At 45.5% G+C, this 21,155-nt stretch overlaps 1 protein-coding gene across 2 annotated transcripts in view; it reads left to right on the forward strand.

Moving 5' to 3' along the window:
- Positions 1–21,155, forward strand: part of LOC146205900 (L-fucose kinase-like) — a 94,260-nt gene that overhangs the window by 12,496 nt on the left and 60,609 nt on the right. Inside the window, exons 9-11 of one of the 2 annotated variants that reach the window (XM_084590565.1) lie at positions 8,478–8,655; positions 10,902–11,020; positions 20,313–20,486. In XM_084590565.1, the coding sequence (XP_084446691.1) occupies positions 8,478–8,655; positions 10,902–11,020; positions 20,313–20,486 (471 nt within the window). The remainder of the gene's footprint in view (positions 1–8,477; positions 8,656–10,901; positions 11,021–20,312; positions 20,487–21,155) is intronic. The other variant, XM_084590566.1, reaches the window with a different exon arrangement.

Genomic DNA, 21,155 nt, shown 5'->3' on the forward strand with positions numbered 1-21,155 from the left:
ATATATAAATGCATTTACACGCATTAACAGGAAATTGTTCAGGAAAGTTTAAAGAACTCATTCATACTAGTATGTAATTTTGTGAGTGCAGAGTGTATTCCTTCCCAAATTCTGGAGGTAAAGCACTTCACTTTGCAAGCCTTCCTGTTGCTCTAATACCTTTGAAGCACTCTTACTTGCTTGTCATCCTCAGATGCTGACACTTTTCCTCTAAAATGTCCTCGTAGTCATCCTCTATGGCCCATGTGCCATTTACTTGCGCGAGAATTGCACAGTCTGTAAGCTCTTTGAGAGCACACACGATTCACATCTGCAAATACGAATTCCTCAGATTCTGGTACCTCGGCAGTCTCTTGGATGCTCTCCCAAGCTTTATCTTTAAGGAAGCTTGCCACAGTATTCATATATGGGCCCTCTTACATCATGTCACCACATTTAAAGCCTGCTTGTCTGAAATGGTTTCTCACAGCTTCCCTTCTCAGGCCATTCCAGACACTTGAAATTATCTGAACAGCAAACTTAGCAAACTTCGCATGAATTACTATTGTACAGTCTTGCTGCCTGTCGAGCAACAGACGTTCTACAAACCTTGTATTGTACAGCAACTTGACTGAGTGCTTAATGCCTTTGTCTATTGGTAGAAGGTAGGGTGCGGAGTTTGGAGCGAAAAAATAACTGGTGGCTTTGAGCACAAGAACTTTAGTGGTGCAAGAAGCATTGTCCGCAAAGAGAAAGACATTAGGATTCTGAGCTTTCACCTTGTGATCAAATTTTAAACAGCGAGGAGTTGAAAATGCTGAATGTCATTCATCTATTTTGATATGCTTCGTAGGTGACAGTAATGCGATGCCAGTGGCTGAAACAACGGGGTTGTTTTGACTTTCCAATCATTGGGAAGCACTCCTTCTCAGTTCCTGACATATACAATAAAAAGGATGTTGATATGGAGCAGAATTTAGCTAAGGGAATCTGAAGTGCATTATGTACGAGTTGGCAAGCTTCAGCTGCATTGCATGAGCACACCTGGGTTGTCTCTTCTAAATAGTGAAGAATTTACTCCAGGGACCTGAAAAAGTTGTCCTTAGTAACCGAGTGTCTCTTGTAACCATGTCTCCTGTATGCAATGTTGTTAACACGGCAGACATAGGAAAACCAATCAAACAATTTTCAAGTGTCTCTTATAACCGAGTGTCTCTTGTAACAGTGTCTCTTGTAACGAGATTTAACGCACTCTACAACAGTTTTTCACATCTGCAGTGAATTAATTTCCTACAGTTTGCCTGTTTTACTAATACTGAATTTCTAGTCTTACAAAAAAGGCATCAAAATGAAGTACCACTAAACAACTGCGGAAACAGGTTATAGCTTTTTGTCAAGTCTTGTAGAGTTCGGTATTCTAAACAATTTAACTTCGATGTGAGCACATACATTGCAGTCTTAGCTGTATTTCGTATATTTAGCAAACGGTTACAGTAAAGCCCAGAGGTATAGTCTTCTCATTTATTAGTAGTAGTCTTGCCTTGTCTGATAGCAGCGGCTTCAACTTTTTCACTTGTTTTTGTTACCAACATTGTAAATTGTGTCAGGTCAAATTTTATTGGATGCTGTTTTGTACTCAAAAGCTACTGGGACTATTGTGAACAACACTGGAGGCCTACCTGCCAGAAAGGCAGAATCATTCCATTTTTTTGTGTTTTCTTATACAGTGCAACCAAACACGGGGGTAAGGTTCGCCTTGAACGAGTCCCAATTTGTGATATCGGCTTCGTGGTTATGATACCACAGGTTGGTAACTCTGGTCAAGTAAAAGATAATGTTCGTTAACTTTGTGGCGTCGTCCCAGAAAGGCAGAATCATTCCATTTTTTTGTGTTTTCTTATACAGTAAAATCTCGGTGATACGAATTCGGTTGATATGAATTTTGGGATGATATGAATTTGCGAAATTCCCCGGCCGGAGCGCATTGTGTACAATGTTACAAATTTCGGATATTCCGATCACTTCCGCGCCACTATGGATGATACGAGCGCGTGACTGCAACCTTGATCACTAACGCACTGCCCACACATCGTTGACTCTGTGATCGCCTGCCGCGCTGCATGTACACATCGCGAGCAGTTTGCGGTGACGCGTGGTCTGCGCCTCTCTGACGTTACGATTGAATGTCAGGTTCCCGCCATGAAAACCTTTCTGCGAAGCGTGGCCGACAAACTGCAGGTGTTGCAACCACATTAGCTGACGGCGGCGTACGATGCAGGTGCGCACGGACCGCACATCGCCGGCGTCGCAATCGTGATTCATGATCAGTTTGCGACACCATGCGGCCCGTATGCCACCACCTCCTGTCGTGCTGTACGTGGCGCGAGAAATACGCGGAGGGGGACTGAGACTGCACAAAATTTGCAGCAGTGCGTGGCCGTGAGTAGTAGTCAGTAGCACACGCAGTGGGCGTGCACAGGCCGCACATCATAGTCTTCGCAACCACTAGTCGCGCTGTATGCATCGCGGGTAGTCTGCGGCGCCATGTGGCCGGCACGTTGCCATCTCTTGTTGTGTTGTATGCCCCGCGAAGAGTTCACGGAGACACGCGGCCCGCACATCATCAACGTCGCAGTTGCCTGTCGCGCTGTGTGTGCTGTGAGTGGTGAGCTGTGACCGTGCGACCTTACTAAACCTTGTTGGACATAAACAGATCTGCGTGACCGCCTTTGCCATGCTTCTGCACACTTTTCTTTCGTTTTGATGACACGAATATTCGGATGATACGAATTTTTTTGCGGCCCCGTGAGATTCATATCACCGAGGTTCTACTGTATCAGTGATGAAACCATAATAAATGAAACTTAGTCTTGTTTCAGTTCAGCATTACAATTTGAATTGCAGACCAAGTAGGCAGCAGGGAAGAAAATCTGGGCTGTAGCTCTGCCAACGCCAGTGACAGCCATTGAAAAAGCTTTCAGAAGTCCTCATGCTTACTTCATCAGATTAGACATGCTCACTTTGAAGGAGGAGGGGTCGTGACTGTCGATGTCATGCCTGTCCTTTTGGATATTGCCTGTAGCAAATTAATGTGCACTTCCATTGACCTCTTTAGTTCAGCACAAATGGCATGAGGTAAAAAATCAGCAAACATGGCTGTGCTGCACCCTTTGGCTGACCTTTCCATGTGCCTATGATTTGCCATGGCATTAGCTCACTTTGAAAGTGTCTGACTATGCTGATAAGTTTGTCTGTTACATCATGCATGCTTATGACACGTACACCTGGTAACAGAATGGCACCTAGTACCCTAGTATTTTATGTAATTAGTAGCTGTGTATTCAAAATAGAAAGGGGGGGGGGATGCTACAAAGGCTGATTTTTTTTTTTTTTTTTTTTACTGTGCTTAGATAGCTGATGTTTGTTGCATTGTGAAGAGTTGGGATGTTGTCAGCTTTGTTAGTTTTTTTTTGTGCGTGTGTGTGAATTTTATGTGCATTGAAATTTAGTCCTCAATTGCCATATATATTTGAAAAGTGGTGATCACCATCATTATCATTAAACCAGTGTTCCTTCTACTTATAGTGAACTAGAATACTCATCTAGTGGCGCAAACGGAGGCGCGCGCCAGCGGAACGGCTGAAGCAAAACGGCTCGCCTCCCACAAGGGGCACTGCCGCACCTTTTACTGGCCTCGCAACGCTGCCTCCGTGCTGCTGAGGGCAGTCGGAACGGCTCTGGGACCGCGTGCTCCGGACGGTCACTCTGCGTTTCGGTGTGGCTAGTGCGGCCTGCGGACGCAGCCTGCTTGTGGATGCACTTAGATTTGCAAAGCGCATTGTTAGGGTGGCTAGAACTCCGTCCTTGTTTCAATGCATGAAACTTTCATATTACCATATTTAAGCTTGTTATACCAGAAATCTACCTGCTTTGAAACCATCATCATCATCATCATCATCAGCCTGATTATACCCACTGCAGGGCGAAGGCCTCTCCCATATTTCTCCACTTAACCCGGTTCTGTGCAAGCTGCATCCACTTGACCCCTGCGAACTTCTTAATCTCATCCGCTCACCTAACTTTCTGCCGCCCCCTGCTACGCTTTCCTTCCCTTGGAATCCAGTTTGTTACCCTAAGCGACCATCGGTTATCCTCTCTTCGCACTACATGTCCTGCCCATGTCCATTTCTTCTTCTTAATTTCTACTAGAATGTCGGTAACTTGAGTTATTTCTCTGACCCACTCTGCACGCTTTCTATCTCTTAATGTTACCCCTACCATTTTTCGTTCCATAGCCCTCTGGGTTGTTCTCAACTTAAGTAGAACTCTCTTGGTTAGCCTCCATGTTTCAGCCCCATAGGTGAGTACAGGCAAGATGCAACTGTTGTATACTTTCCTCTTGAGCGATACCGGTAAGCTGCTAGTCATAATCTGCGAGTGCTTGCCAAATGTGCTCCATCCCAATCTTATTCTTCTTGTTATTTCCTTTTCATGGTCCGGATCTGCGGTTACTACCTGTCCTAAGTAGACATATTCGTCCACTACTTCCAGTATTTCGCTACCTAATGCAAACTGCTGTTCGTTCCCGAGGCTGTTGAACATTACCTTAGTGTTCTGCATATTGATTTTCAAGCCTACCTTTCTACTTTTCCTGTCTAGGTCATCAATCATTATTTGCAGTTCATCCCCCGAGTTGCTTAGCAAGGCAATGTCATCAGCAAATCGCAGATTACTGAGGTATTCTCCATCTACCCTTATCCCTAACTGCTCCCATTCCAAGTCTCTTAATACTTCCTCTAAACAAGCCGTGAATAGTACTGGAGAGATTGTGTCTCCTTGCCTAACACCTTTCTTTATAGGAATTTTGTTACTTTCTTTATGCATAACTATGGTTGCTGTGCAGCCACTATATATATCTTCCAGCACTTTCACGTACGGCTCGTCTACCCCCTGATTTCGCAATGCCTGCATCACCGCCGAGGTTTCAACTGAGTCAAATGCTTTTTCGTAATCGATGAATGCTATGTATAAGGGCTGGTTATATTCCGAGCATTTTTCTATCACCTGATTGATGGTATGGATATGATCGATAGTAGAGTACCGTTTCCGAAACCCTGCTTGATCCTTTGCTTGATTGCAGTCTAAGGTTGTCCTGATTCTATTAGCGATTACCTTAGTAAATACCTTATACGTAACAGACAGTAGGCTGATTGGTCTGTAATTTTTAAGGTCCTTAGAGTCCCCTTTCTTGTGAATGAGGATAATGTTTGCATTCTTCCATGGTTCCGGTACCGTCGATGACACCAGGCACTGCGTATACAGGGTGGCCAGTTTTTCTAGCACGATATCCCCCCCGTCCTTCAGCAAATCTGTAGTTATCTGATCCTCTCCAGTTGATTTCCCCCTTTTCATAGTTTCTAGTGCTTTCTTGACCTCGTCCTTCGTCACTGGTGGAACGTCTGACTGTTTTTCCCTACCGCCAATCTCACTACGGTCCTGGCTACTTTGAAACCAAGATTTGGTTTAATGTTCCACTTCGAATTTTTTACATTATAAAATTTAAAAAAAGAGAAAATGCTCGCCTCCATATGGATTTGCCAGCCTGCCAACGTCACGCACGCGCTGCAAGTAAGAATGGCCGGAAATTGGGTTGGGAATATTTTCAGTCCTGGGTGAAACTGAATTAAATGCGTTGCCGCTGAGCCGTTTCATAAAAAAAATTCGTATATGTACATGAGCGTAGGTGCACGGACAGATGAATTGTATAGTTCACCATATGCGCAGATATAGTGAATTAGAATATTGTCCACAGGTAAACAAATTTAGCCGGAGGGGTGCATGATAATAACTGACATCCAGCAGCAAATCAAACATTTCGTACCGCCTCTTCATGGTAGCAGACAACACCACTGCTAAACTGCTCAGAAAGCCAAGGTACGAAAACCATGCTTACATAATTACACTGAAGCTAGTTAATGCAGCGGCATGTAGGATTATTTACTAAGGAAGCATAAATGCACCACAATGGGGCAACGACAAAGAGAAACACGCACAAGTGTCTGAAGCAGCCGCTGAAAGAAGTTGCAGTGGCGCCATCTCGTAGTTTCTACGCCAAGGAGCACGCCTGCACCTCTCCGTTCGCGCCACTAAGACAATATTCTAGTTCACTATAATTCTGCTCAAGGAGATTATGTATAAAGACTTCTGGAGTGGAGGTGACGTCCAAAAAGTGACGCCAACGTGCCGCCAATTTGGGAGGGGCAAAGCATACAGGCAGCCACATTCACGGCAGCAGCTGCAGTCAAGTGCGTGACCCGTTTACGGATGTTTCTTTACTGCATGGCAATGCCGCTTGGATTAATGTTGGTGTATGGTGTCATGAATGGTTCCTGAGCATACTAGTAGCATTTTGCAAATCATGGTTGGTTCGTGCGTCGCATTCGGCTGTGTTAACCGTGTGAATTCACCGGGGATAATGTTTCACAAATAAACCGAAGCTGTGTTTGCCGGCGTTGGCAGCGTGTTTCAAGTGCTTAAATGATTTTTGGGTTTCGGTGCAATGCTGTAGACTATCAGGTGAGCCATACTGGACGTCTCCGAATCGATTTGAACTACCTGCATTTTTAAAGATATCGGTGATATCCGAGTACTGCGGCGTTCTTCGCTCTACTCTGTGCAAAAGTCGCAGCTCAACACCAATGTCAAACCTTTGACACTGATAGCAATGCTATTATTGCATAGATGCGTTACTTATGTTGAGTAAAAAGCACTTTATTAATTGCAAGTCTTAATTAAACAGTGAATTAACTGCTTTCAAACGTGGATTTTATGTGACATCAAGTTATATGTCGCTAGATAACATAAGTCAAGTATAACTGCACTGGGCTAATTTTAGGTCCTAATTATATAACCTCCTTGGTCCTAATTACTGCTAATTGCAAAGTTGTGATTAAATAATAAAATACATGCTATAGCTACAAGTAAGATAGCTTATGTCAAGTCCAACAGCACTGGACTAGCTGCACATTTTAATTCACTGCTAATTGCACTAATTATTTATTGCTAATTGCACAGTTGTGAATAAATATTAAAATACATTCTATAGCTGCAAGTCTTATATCGTTGGATAGCTTATGCCAAGTCCAACAGCGCTGGACTAGCTGCACGTTTTAATTATTCACCGCTAGTTGTGCTATATACTGCTAATTGCATAATTGTGAATAAATATTAAAATACATGCTATAGCTGCAAGTCGTATATCATTGGCTAGCTTATGCCAAGTCCAACAGCACTGGACTAGCTGCATCTTTTAATTATTTACCGCTAATTACTGCTAATTGCAATATTAGTTTAGTACAACTGTACTCACTATAAGCTACACCACGATATATGACTTTAAAGGATAGCATACATTCCAGATTTAATCACAATTGACTAATTAGCGGTAATTAAGATGTGCAGTTAGTCTAGAGCACTTGTACTCGGCATGAGCTATCCAATGATATGACTCGTAGCTAATGCATGTATTTTAATATTTATGGACAATTGTCTAATTAGCATAATTAGAAATTAAATTTGGCCAGTGCACTTACACTCGACATATCTAACGACATGACTCGATGTGTAAAATTTAAAGCTCGTTAGCAGTTAATTATTTCACCATGTTTAATTAAGACTTGCAATTAATGCAGTGCTATTATACTCGACTTAAGCTACACAACTATGCAATACTAGCGTTGCTACGGCTTCACTCAAAGGTTTGACAATGATGTTGAGCGGCGACTTTTGCACTGAGTAAAGCGAACGCCTCAGTATTCGGATATCGTCGATATCATTGAACATTCAGGTGGTTCAAATTGATTCGGAGACGTCCAGTATGGCTCAGCTGGTAACCCACAACATTGCAATAGAACTTAAAAATTTTTTGAGCACTTGAAACACACTGGCAACGCCCGCGAAAAGCACTCCCAAGCGCTTGACAGGCCTTTTCTTGCCCCCCTCAAGGTGGCCGCCGCTGGCTTCACCCCAGCCCACTGGCCGGTATAGGGGACTTCCACTCCAGAAATTTTTATCTATATAACCCCCTTTATCAGTGTTGATTGCACCATTTTATGGGTGTTGTCAAAGCTTTTTTTCAAGCATTTTATAGGCAGCTGAGCAAAGCCATGGTTGAGTTCATAACTTTCTTTTATATTGTGAGAAGGCTTTTTATATCATTTTCAGCTTTGGTTATGAAAGAGTACTTGTTGACAAATTTATTGACTTCACTAATAAAGGAAATCCTTCACTTTCAATTTAGCTTGGAAGGAAACCCAGGATTTCCAATAGGTTCACAAGCTCAGTCCAATGAAAATGGCCATGTTCTGTTCACTGTGATTATTATGGTTCTGCTGTCTGGTTGTCACTGTGCGGTAGCTTCAAAAGTTGTTGGCTACATGTGAAAACTGCATCACATTGCAACTCAACCTCAACTTGCTATACTGTATTGCCTCCTTTAGATGTCACTGTTTTTTGATCTACTGGTTGCCATGGCAGCAGATGTCTCCTATGACTCCTTTGTGAGTGGCCAGTGCGGACGCTGGTATGATGAAAAGTTTTGTCTTGAAAAGACAGCACTAGCCCAAAAGGCTCGAAGTGTCATCTGGAATGAACTGTCACTCTACTCTATGACTGCTTGTAAGCCATAACATTTTTGTTCCTCGCTTGTCAACAGAAGAGTCACTCAGTGCTATTCGAACATATGCCATATTTCAACTACACAGTCTAGGATGGTGTGCTACTGGAGCTTTAACTGCGAATTTCATTTTTTAGAAGTAGTGTAATTGAAAATACTCAGAACTCTAAATTGCTTCTCTGCAGTGTTTTGGGGAGCATTGAAGAAGCTCATCAGCTTAAAAATTATGTCGCATCTTTTATCATAGAGAAATAGACCAACGTTAAATTATTGTTGCACTTTAATTAGCTGCACTGGACGTGCTCTTCAAATCTTCTTTCATCCTGAGAAACAACCAGAAATTCTTGCTGTAAAGTATAGTTCATCCTCGTGTCTTTATTCTTTTATGACAACATGCAGGGACATGCAATGCAAGGACATGCCCTGCAGGGATATACACTCCAGGGCAAAGCATTGGTCTTTTATTTTATAGTTTTGTCTTACTCCAGCCGTGACCACCATATCGCTAATCTCATCTCCCCGTCCAAGATTTCAGCACCCTTGGCTGCATTTTTCCTTTGTGTTCGTTCTGTTAATCTAACAGGCCATCATTTATCAGCACTTTATATGTATCCTGCCAGAGTCCGGTTTCTTCTTAATTTCTACCAAGATATTAACTACAGTCGAACCTGGCTATATCAAACTCGAAGGGAATCGCGAAATAGTTCGATATATCAATAATTCGATATACAGAAATCGGCTTGAGACGCCACTTGCGATCGTGAAAAATGATACGGTATTTGTCGCGCAGTCAACCCACTCTCATAATGAACCCATTCCCCATTTTTGCCCCCGAGAATTTATATATATAAAAAAAAAAAGTGCTCGGTGGCTCGTTCCTCCGTTTTGACCGTCGCATCCACAGCTCATTTATTGGCAGTGGGCCAAGATGCTGCGCAGTGATATCGCCAGGACGTGTTTATCTTTTCACTACACTTTTCATAGATCCTGCGGTGGCAGGGAGCGAACTTGGCAGAGTGCCCACTTGATGGCTTGATTGCACAAGCCTGGTTCTATTTATCGTGCCGCGCTTGGGGTGGGGCGGGTATAGTCCATTGCTACAAAATCATTGGCAAGCGTGATAGCTGCAAATGCCGTTTGGAGCGAACAATGCTAAAAGCCAGTGGCATGACCGCAGCCGACCGCGTGCTTTCGTTGATTCATAGATGCAAGAATGCACGACTCTCGCAAAAAAAAAAAACAAATACTGCCGCTTCTTAACGTCCGCAGCCGCCATAGCTTACGCAGTGCCACACGTTCAGCCCGACAAGAACTCTCGCAAAAGAAAAAAAACTTGCCGCTTCTTAACCTCTGCAGCTGCTATCGCATACGATCAGCCCGACGACAAGAATAAACGACTCTCGCAAAAAAAAAACAAAAAATAGATCTGCCATTTTTTAGCGTTCGCGACCGCCGTAGCTTACGCACGTTCATGAATGAAACAACTTTATTGCGTAGGATATGGTCAGTTAAGCACGACGACACGAGACGCTCATTGCACGCCAGCTGCCACGCGCAGAGCGTTCACAACACACACTGGAGAAGCGTCTGCTACGGACTGAGCTGGCCTGTCCGCGCATGCGTAGTGCGTGCTACTGCAGAGACCGGGGAAAGAGAGAGGAAGGGGAGAGATAAAGCTCAGCAGAAGTGCGGGCACACCCTTGCGCTTCGCTCTATCGCGTTTTTCCTCCTCCCGAACACCACGGCTGCATTGGTTCCCTCTCGTTCCTTCACACACACGACTAGCAAACGTCATGTGCTAGCGCGGCTGCGATCACCGCAGATGCGCGTGTGCCTTTGGGGGAAGGGCACGGCGCTGCCCTAGACCAGTCGTCGCCGAGCTGTGTCCTCTCATTCCCTCTGCACGTGGCTTGAAAACGTCACGCGGCAAACGGCCGAGGTGATGTGATCGTCTTTAGGGGAGGTGCACTGTCCAATGCGTGGTGCGGAGTTCGATATATCGAACGACCGGTGAAATCGAGTTCGATATACGATGCAGCTTTCCTATACTTTTACATGGGATTTTCTAGGAGGATATTCCGCGAGTTCGATATAACCAAAATTCGAAATATCCGGGTTCGACTGTAGTTGCTTGTGCACTACGAAATATCAAATGTTTGTTGCTACATCTTTCTTCATCGAGGCTGTTTTCAGTCAAGGAGTCTGCATTTTGTTTTCACAAATTTTTGCATTTTTCTTGTCACTTTAGTCATTCTGGGAGGCAAGCAAAGTCATCAATATTTGTCCAATGATGCCACTGCACGTCAGCACTCGGAGCTTCTCATTAACCGTGCTGGCAGTGAAATGCTACACAATGCTGTTCTCGATGTAAGTTCTTTGGTGTTTATTCACTGTGCTCAGGTAGCTGGAGTGCATTCACATTCTCGGGGACAGTTTGTGCTTTGGCCACATGCAGTGCTGTAAACTTCATGATATCCCTTTTGGCCCTGGTGTCGTTACTTGACACCTCTACACAAATGTTCCATTAGTGCATCAGGAATACCCGAAAAACTATTGTAAATTACTGTCATAATACCTTCCGGATCCCTGTTTTTATCGGTGTTACTATTGTCTCGTTTATGCGAACCTGTGCGGTGTGAAGAGGAAGAAGCGATGGGGTGAGCCATTACTAATGACACAACAGTATAGCAAATTGGTAAATATATATCTCATTAGCCATTACATATTTTGCACTGATATTTTTAAATCTTTTGCTAAATACATTTATAAGCTTGTATCCAGATTTTAAATACAATTGAATAAGTATAGGTCTCTTTAGACCATGTTTTGTACATGTGCGATTTTGAAACCACCAAGGCTCAACTGTTGTCAGTGGGGGCCATTGAGTGATGCTAGGGATTATTTTTAGACTTTAGACCATGTTTTGTGCATGTGCGATTTAGACACCACCAGGGCTCAACTGTTGTCAGTGGGGGCCATTGAGTGATGCTAGGGATTATTTTTAGAGGGCTTCCTCGGTTTCTTTTTTTTTTTGAAGATATATCTGTATTAATCAGTCTTTGTGAATCCTGACATTAATTATTATTTGCGGCAGCCAGACTAATTGGTATAGCTGCTTTTAAAAAAATGATATTGAAATTTTTTCTATCAGAGAGCACGAATTATGGAATCAAGCCATGCACTGGCAATTGTAATATTGGTCAACAGGAACATGAGAAATAACAGTGAGAAGAGATTCGCTCTTGAAGTTAAGCTTTTACTGAAAATTTTTTCCATTTGTTTGTTCCTGTGGACACCGCTAGGGAGCGTGGGGAAGCTAGTGGCATGTAGACAACAGCCGGTGCATCACCGTGCGTGACCTCTAGGCTAGGAACAACTCAGTGCGTGTTGCTATTTTAGCGACACGAATACAATGCACTCGCATATATGTTTTTCTTCTTTTTTTGCCAACAGACTTGGCGCTTTCTTGGGCTATGGATAAAACAATCGTTTGCAGCCCATGTATTACTATGAATTTGTTAAAAATAGCAAACTACAGAAAACTAAAGTAGATAAATTGCTTCATGATTGCTCCTAACTTCAAAATTGAGCATAATTTCATTCTCTCCTACATTTTCACTTCTGGTAACTAAAGCGGCTCCTTTCGCATTTTACACCCATTGAGCCCTGATGTCCTATTTTGACACCATGTCTCTAAATGCATAAATACTTGCACCCTGAGCAATAAATTTTTGCTGCGTGGTTATTGGACCATATAGTAGATAAAAATAACGCCCAGGAAAAAATCTAACGTCAAAATAAAAAACCTAGAGCCGAAAGGGATATTCGTTCCCTAGAGGAATGAATTTTACTAGGGGACTTTGTATGTACATGAAGCTTTGTATTCAAATGTTTTCAGACAAGGATAGTCTCAGCTCTTTCATGACTGTTCACTGTTCTTTATTTTTTGTGAAATATTTGCACATGAAAGGTAAGTGTGTCGACACAAGGGAATCAACTCAAGTTTTGCAAGAAATGCTGTAGTCCCACATGAAAAAAAAAAAAAAAAAAACGGTGAAGGTTACGCGCATACATTTAGTTTCTTTTCTTCCACATTGTCCTCTTTCTTCAGACTTCTGGGTTTATGGAAACTTGAGAGGGATCAGTGGCACACTATTTATAAACAAGAAATATGTACAGGGCATTTGCAACAATTTGCAGTAGACGAGCTTTCTGGTCTCCCCACAGACCCCCTCCGTGGTTGCTCAGGCATGGTGCCTGCCCACCTAACTCCAGACAAGTCAACAATGAAAAGCAGTGCGGTGGTGCTTAAATAAGAAAATATCCCCCACCTTCTCTGCATGTAACAGCAAAAGACAAAAACGAGTTCTCCGTGATATCAATTTGGAGATCTCCATGATTTTGGGTTTTCACTCTCCTTCATATTTGCCATCCGATTGAACAACATAGCGCACCTTGCAACCATGCATAAGGCAGACGCGTGAAGATGTCGTATCAAAACAGACCAGATGCCAGCCGCCAACGCTTCAGCTCTCTGGCTGAAGCTACCATTCAGTTACCATGCCCCAGCCCGGTGTTCTTTGATGTGCTAGAACAACACTGCGGAAACATTTTTGTATAACAAAAAAATAAGGTCTAGTTTTCTGTTTGCTCACGGACAATTCCACAATAAATGGTAAGACATGAGACCCACAAAAAATGCTGTACCTTACAAAAACCATGTTGTAAAGTAATTTGTGAGCATCATTTTGGCATTGTTAGCAGGTCTAGAGGTCTACTTAACAAACTGTATTTTTTTTTTTTGTCAAGCCTCATTCTTTTTTAAGTTAATATTGCCACCTGGTGTTCCTGATGTTCTTAGGTGGCGCCTGGAAGAAGAGGACACTGAAGTCGGCTCGCACGCTGTGTTCGGAACTGCGCCTGCCCCTACAGCTTAGCCCTGTCGTTCGCGTCTTGCCCTATTGTGCGTGACATATTTTGGTGTCGGCGCTAGGTTTCGATCCCAGTACATGTCCCGTACACCACCGCACGCCCAGGACTCAACTCCTGTGCCAGTCGACTCCCCTGTGCACCGTACTAGCCGGAGGAATCAAGGCCTGCTCCCTGAGCACGGGCCATTGGAGTTCAACACCGCAGTCGCCTCTCGGCCTGCTATGCAAGCTCCAAGTTACTACACCCTGCAGAATGCACAACTGCCTCAGCCCTTCCACAGCAGTCAGACCGAAGACGTCGAAGACTGGCTCATCTAATTTGAATGGGTCGCCTCGTTTAATCAGTGGGACGACGCTGCCAAGCTTCGAAACGTCTTCTTCAGCCTGGAAGAGGCGCTCGTAGTTAATACGAGAACCGAGAAGACGCCCTAACATCATGGCGCATGTTCTGCCGATGCATTCGTGAGACCTATACCAGCGCGGATCGGCGAGAACGCGCAGAAAGGGCTCTACAGTCTCGTATGCAGATGCCAAATGAGATTGTGACCATGTATATGGAGGACATGACCCGGCTCTTCCGACGTTCTGACACGGCCATGACCCAAGAAAAAAAGGTGCGCCACCTCATGCGTGGTATTAAAGAGCAACTTTTTGCTGGCCTCGTGCGTAATCCACCAAGAACGGTTGCCGAGTTTCTTGCAGAAGCTGTCGTAATGGAGAGGGTGCTCCAGCAGCGGTCTACCACCTACGACAGGCCGGTGCTCGCAGCTTCGGTTGTGGAGCTGGTTTCGGCTTTTGGGGCTACCCCAAACCTACCTAGCGACATCATCGGCTCAGTTGTACGTGAAGAGCTCCAGACGCTTTTCGGTGCTCCCCAGCCAGGACTCTGGAACCGGGGGGGGGGGGGGGGGGGGGGGGGCGGTCGCCCCTCCGAACTTTTAATCCGAGAAGGCAGCCCCCCCCCCCCCCCCTCCCCCTTCCCACTTCTCACACTAAAATCACTTTTATGAGTGCTCAAGTTCTAGGACGTTAAAATGTAGACTGTGTTGTAAATGAGCTAGCATGGACTGCCACCATTTTGAAAGCTTTTTCTTTACGTGAACTAAATTAATACTCTCAAAAAAAAAAAAAAAAGTATTGAATCACTGACCACAGTTGATGAGCAAGAACCAGGGGATTAAAACAAGCCGTGCGTGAACTTCCTTAACTCAAGTGTATATTGTTCGCACGTATACTTTTTTGAACTAAAGTTTTTATATATATATATATATATATATATATATATTTCTTACCAAATTAAGGCCCTTTTTCATTTCTTTGCCCAAATTTCGTTCGCTGGCGTGAAAATTGACAGATTGCAAGAATAGGGCACCCTTGAGCCAACATAATTTCTTCTCGCAAAGAATCTGAAGGCAAGTTGTTGGGAGCCTTAAACAACCTTTTGTTGGCTCCCTAAAGTTATGTATTCTCTTAAACCAGCTTTTTGATTGCTTGAACTTGAATCATGTTGGTAATTTTGAGTGAGTATAGTAACGATTATTTTGAAAATATGAAGTGCGATAGTGTTTTAGAAGGCTGTATTTGCGAACAATTCATGGCCTCATTCATCTTTAGGGGTAAAACATGCTTTCAAATTGCATAAAACTAAATTTACAAAGTGTAAATTTGGGGCTAAATTTAAATAAAATATTAGGATAAAATGATAAAATAACAATAAACAAAATTAAAATATAAAATAAAATCAAAATTACCTGGAAATAACGATTATGACTTGACAAAATTTGCCCCTCCACTCAATAGTTCCGGAGTCCCTGTCCCCAGCCGATGGTCGGCTCTGTAGCTGGCATTGTCCGCGAAGAGCTTCAAGCGTTGAGGCCTTCAGTAGCGTCCGCTGATCCGCAACCTTTCCCCACAGAGTACCTACGTCCAACTTATGCAGATATGGTGCGACCCTGCGCCTGCTTCGGCGCCATTACAGCCATCCGATCAAGGCTCACTGTATTCTGCACACACTGAGCTGTTCGTCGACAACTGACGACCCCCCCCCCAGCGGAAAGCGGACCTGTGGCACGCCCCAAATCGCCAGCGCCTGTGCTTCCATAGTGGGGAACCAGGTCATCTCTATTGCCAGTGCCCCTATCGACACCTTGGACTTCATGGATTTCCCATCGGCATGCGTCGCCCTCCAATAGGCCAACGACCCCATGAGATTGAAGACTACTTAGCTCAGCAGCGCATGGCGCCAACTTCCCAGCGGCAGTCACGCTCCCCATTTCCACGCTGACCATCGCCGCAGCCCAGGTCATCCGGGATGGCGCAGCGACGGTCGCCAAGTCCCCGCCGGGAAAACTAAAGACAATGAACTCCTGTGATGAAGACTCCCTGACAACGAGACCTGTGAGCAATCGCGATTTTACGGCACTGACGACATTCCTACGCATGAACATCAATTCTCGCTGGACATACCCGCGGTTCTCGACGGCCATAAGGTTAGCGTATTGGTGGACATTGGTGTTGATTTTTCGATTATAAGCGGGAAGCTAGCAGCGCTTCTTAAAAAAGTAATGGCGCCATGGTCTAGCACGCAGATTCGCACCACTGGCGGACATGTCGTAACTCCTAGTGGCCTGTGCACGGCACGAGTTCAAATTCGCAGCTCCACGTTCATTGCAAGCTGCCTCATTATACCTGACTGCTCCCGTGACTTTATCCTTGGTGTTGATTTTCTCCAGGAGTATGGAGCTATAATCGATCTCCGGAAGCACACAGTGACATTTTGAGCCGAGAAAGCTGCTGATACTGACGCCAAAAATTGCCAACGCTGCGCCGCCCTTCGAATTTCCGTCGAGAGCGTTTCGATTCCACCACGCGCCAGTGTTTTTGTGACTGTTACTTACGACAAACTGCGTGACGGGCATGCGGTCGCGGAAGGCAACCAGTCTCTTTTGCTCACCCCCAGCATCAGTACAGTGCGCAGCCTCATCCACCTCTGCGACGGCTGGTCTGAGCTCCTGGTGACTAACTTCACCAACGAACCCCGGAATCTTCATGTGCTACTGCCATCGCGCTTGCTGACTCCTTAGCGGATGTTTCAGAATGTTTTACGTTTGGGGCTGTTAGCACTGTGCACCCTCCACTTGACCATCTTGATATTAGTCCGGATCTCTCGGACACACAGAATCATGAGCTACGTGCCCTCCTACTAGAGTACAGCACTTGTTTTGCATCCTCATCAAAAGTACGGCAAACGCCTCTTGTGAAGCACCGCATCATTACTCCTGACGACGCTCGCCCTATCCGCCAGCAGCCGTACCGTATCTCAACGACGGAACGTGAAGCCATTCAAACACAAGTTCAGGAGATGCTTTGTGATGGTGTCATACAACCATTCAACAGCCCGTGGTCAGCCCCCGTCGTGCTAGTAAAGAAAAAGGATGGGACCCTTCGCTTCTGTGTTATCGAAAGTTGAATGCCATCACTAAAAAAAGACGTCTACCCGCTGCCCCGTATCGATTCGCTCAACAAGCTTTGTCGCGCCCAGTACTTCTCCTCCATTGACTTGAAGAGCGGGTTCTGGCAGATTGAGATCGATGAGCGGGACCGTGAAAGAACAGCTTTTGTCACCCCAGATGAACTGTACGAGTTCAAAGTGCTGTCTTTTGGCCTATGTTCAGTGCCGGCTACTTTTCAGCGCATGATGGACACTGGCCTCAAATGGCAAATCTGCTTAGTCTATCTCGACGACGCTGTCGTGTTCTCTGAAACCTTTGAAGAACACCTCGAACGCCTGCACGCAGTATTAGATGCCCTCCGGTCAGCTGACTTGATGCTCAAGCCTAAGAAGTGCCACTTTGGCTACAAAGAGTTGAAGTTTCTCGGTCATCTTGTGAGTGCCGCAGGCGTTAGGCCAGACCCCGACAAAACTGCCACTGTCGCCAGTTTTCCCATCCCTGCCTCGAAGAGGAGTTGGAAACGTTTCCTGGGTCCATGTGCATACTACTGCCGCTTCATCACCGACTTTTCCAAGATAGCCGCACCCTTGACCCACCTCACTCGGGATGATACACAGTTCGTGTGGGCCGCTGAGCAACAGGAGGCTTTTGCGGAGCTGAGCAGACGACTGCAAACTACCCCTGATCTTGTGCACTTTGCTGAAGACGCTGCCACCGAAGTCCACACCGACGTTCAACACCAATCTGGCATGGAAAAGGGCATTGCGTATGCCAGCCGCACGCTCTCCCGCGCTGATACAAATTATTCCACTACGGAAAAGGAATGCCTCGCGGTTGTGTGGGCAGCTATGAAATTTAGGCCTCACCCCTATGGCCGCGCATTTAAAGTCGTTACTGACCACCATTCTTTGTGCTGGCTGGCCAATCTCCGTGGCCCATCAGAGCGCCTAGCACGATGAAGCTTTCGCCTCGAAGAATTTGATTACGCCATTGTGTACAAATCTGGTCAAAAACACGAAGGTGCTGACATGCTCTCGCGGGCACCCGTCGGGTTAGTCGATAACGTCACGGATGACGACAGAGGTTTTCTTGGACTAATGAATGCCTCAGACATAATGACCCGACAGTGAGCTGACCCCTACCTTCGATCTGTCATTGACCACCTGGAGGGTCGCGCTGCTGACGTCCCCCACCAGTTTGGAAGGAACTTGTCTGTATTCAGTCTTCGGAATGGCGTTTTATTCGAGAAAAACTCCAGCACTGTTGACCGAGCGCACCTTCTCGTCGTGCCGGCCGACCTTCGCGCCGATATTCTTTTTACTTGCCACGATGAGCCCACCTCCGGTCACTTGGGCTTTACACGCACACTCGCTCAAGTTCGTGAAGCCTATTATTGTCCTAAACTTTCTGACGCCGTTCATCGCTACATCAGAGGCTGCCGCGAGTGTCAACGTCGAAAAGTGCCGCCTCTAAAGCCTGCGGGTTTGCTCCAACCTATTAATCCACCTCGGAGGCCGTTTGACCAAGTCGGCATCGATCTTCTGGGCCCATTTCCGCTGTCATCGGCAGGTAACAAATGGATTATAGTCGCGACTGACTACCTCACATGGTACGCGGAAACCAAGGCAGTGCAGCGTGGCACATCATTTGAGATCGCTCAGTTCTTTATGCAGCTAATCGTGTTGCGTCATGGTGCACCGTCCCTAGTCGTCACCGATCGAGGCACCGCGTTTACGACACAGGTCATGCACGACGCGTTCGAGCTTAGTCATACCAGCCACCGAAAAACGACTGCATATCACCCACAGACGAATGGCCTCACGGAGAGACTCAACATAACCATCGCTGATATGATCGCAATGTATGTACATAGACTCGCAGCACAAAACCTGGGATGAGATTCTCCTCGACATCACATATGCCTGCAACATGGCCACCCATGAGACGACATGTTTTACATCATTTCGCCTAGTCTACGGACGTGACGTTCAAACAATGTTGGATGCCATGCTTCCAAGCTGCACAGATCATCCACTCACGCCAGATGCCGAGCAGTTTGTTCAGCGTGCTGAGGAAGCACGTCAACTTGCCCTCCTTCACATTTAGCAACAGCCGGGCACGGATGCACGCCGCTACAACCTCCGTCATCGACACGTCACATACCATCCTGAAGAGAGTTTGGGCGTCGACCCCGGTGCGTCGGCCCGGCTTGTGTGACAAACTGATTTCCCGCTACTTCGGACCTTACGAAGTTCTGCGCTGTGTCACGGAAGTAACATATGAAGTTCTTCCAGTGGGTACTGTGCAGCCCTTGTGTCGGCAACCACGCTCCGAGGTCGTGCACGTTGTCCGCATGAAGCCCTATTTCATGCGGTAGTGTGCTATGCGCGTTTTGTGTTGCGTAGGACACCTTACTTCGCCTCCGTTATCTATTCTGTCCATGTGATGATCTTTGTTTTCGCTTGCATTGCCCATCGCTCGTGCCCCGTCTTCGATTTCTTTTTAGAGGGGGAGTCTCGAACAACAGGGCAAAACGCGAATGACAGGGCTAAGCTGTAGGGACGGGCGCAGTTCCGAACGAAACGCGCGAGCCGACTTCAGTGTCCTCTTCTTCCAGGCGCTATCTAAGAACATTAGGAACGCCAGGTGGCAATATATACAGCTGTTTATAACTTGACGAAAGGTAAAAGCGCGCAGGAAGACACACTCGAGTGAAGACGACACAGGACACGCGCTAGCTCTCATCTGATTTATTTGCAGCAACAGCAGCCAATATATGCTGAAAGGGAGACATGCGCAGTACATATCAATAACAGAAAGACATAGTCAAAACAAGGATTATTACAAAACACGATCAAGAAAACTGACCTCTGCCTTCCAGAGCTGCACCAACGTATCGCTGGCGCACTTATCTCCCCTATTCCCGAGGTGAAATGCCTCCAAAAGTTCACGCTCCAAAAGTTTTGAAGTTTGGCTGAAGGTTTTTAAAGCTAGAAACAAAGTAAGTTGAGCTAGCTGGTGCTATTCGATAATTTAAATCTGTGCGTAAGGGAAAAAAGTAATATGCAAGACGACAGGGCCCACGATTTCTTTGTGTTCTGTGTGCCCATGTGCAGTGTGCTATTACACATTTTTTGTACTTTCACCTAGTTGCTTTCTCAAACTATATTTGTGTTATAACCATAGTAAGGATATTCCTTGTGTTTTCTTCCTTGAATTTTAGTTTAAATGACACTGTTTTTTAATATTCATGCGTTCTTTGATGATTCTGTACAGGTCAGCTGCTCAAGAATTGACAAAAGTTCCATCCTCATGAATACTTTAATGAGGTGTGAATATTGCTTTATTGGAAGAAACTCATTGTTGAAGGACTGCCACCTGGAAGCCTCGGAAGTTTTTATTGGCAAGGATTGTTACATAAATGGGTTGACAGTAAATGCAAAAGATGAGGTAAGAACAAGACAGGCATTGATTTTGGTAAATTCCAGTCACAGATCTAGGTGATCCATCCTCTGTACAGCATACGATTCAATCCAGTGGGAGTCATTTGCTCCAAATCTGCGTTTGAAACACCCTTAGTCCAGTTAGATCAAGCTAGGTGAATTTGCATGCCACAGAGGGTATCTGGCATTCCTTGTGAGCTCCCATAGACATTGTCTGCTACAGAATCGATTGACTGGGAGGTACAAATAGGGATTGCACCATTAAATACAATCGAACCCGGATATATCGAATTTTGGTTATATCGAACTCACGGAATATCCCCTTGAAAATCCCATGTAAAAGTATAGGAAAGCCGCATCATATATCGAACTTAATTTCACCGGTCGTTCAATATATCGAACTCGGCACCACACACTGGAAAGTGTGCCTTCCCCAGAGACGATCGCATCACCCTTGGCCGTTTGCCGCGTGACGTTTTCAAGCCACGCGCAGAAGGAGTGAGAGGGGACAGTTCGGCGACGACTGGTCTGCGCAGCGCCGCGCCCATTCCCCAAAGGCGCGCATCTGCAGTTATCGTTTCCCGCGTGCCAACACATGACGTTTGCAAGCCATGTGCGTGGGTGTGCCCATCCTTTTGCCGAGCTATCTCTCTCCTTCAGCACGTGCTATGTATGC

The sequence above is a fragment of the Amblyomma maculatum genome, chromosome 1, assembly GCF_055883805.1.
Source record: "Amblyomma maculatum isolate TAMU_Amacu chromosome 1, ASM5588380v1, whole genome shotgun sequence".
Taxonomy (NCBI): domain Eukaryota; kingdom Metazoa; phylum Arthropoda; class Arachnida; order Ixodida; family Ixodidae; genus Amblyomma; species Amblyomma maculatum.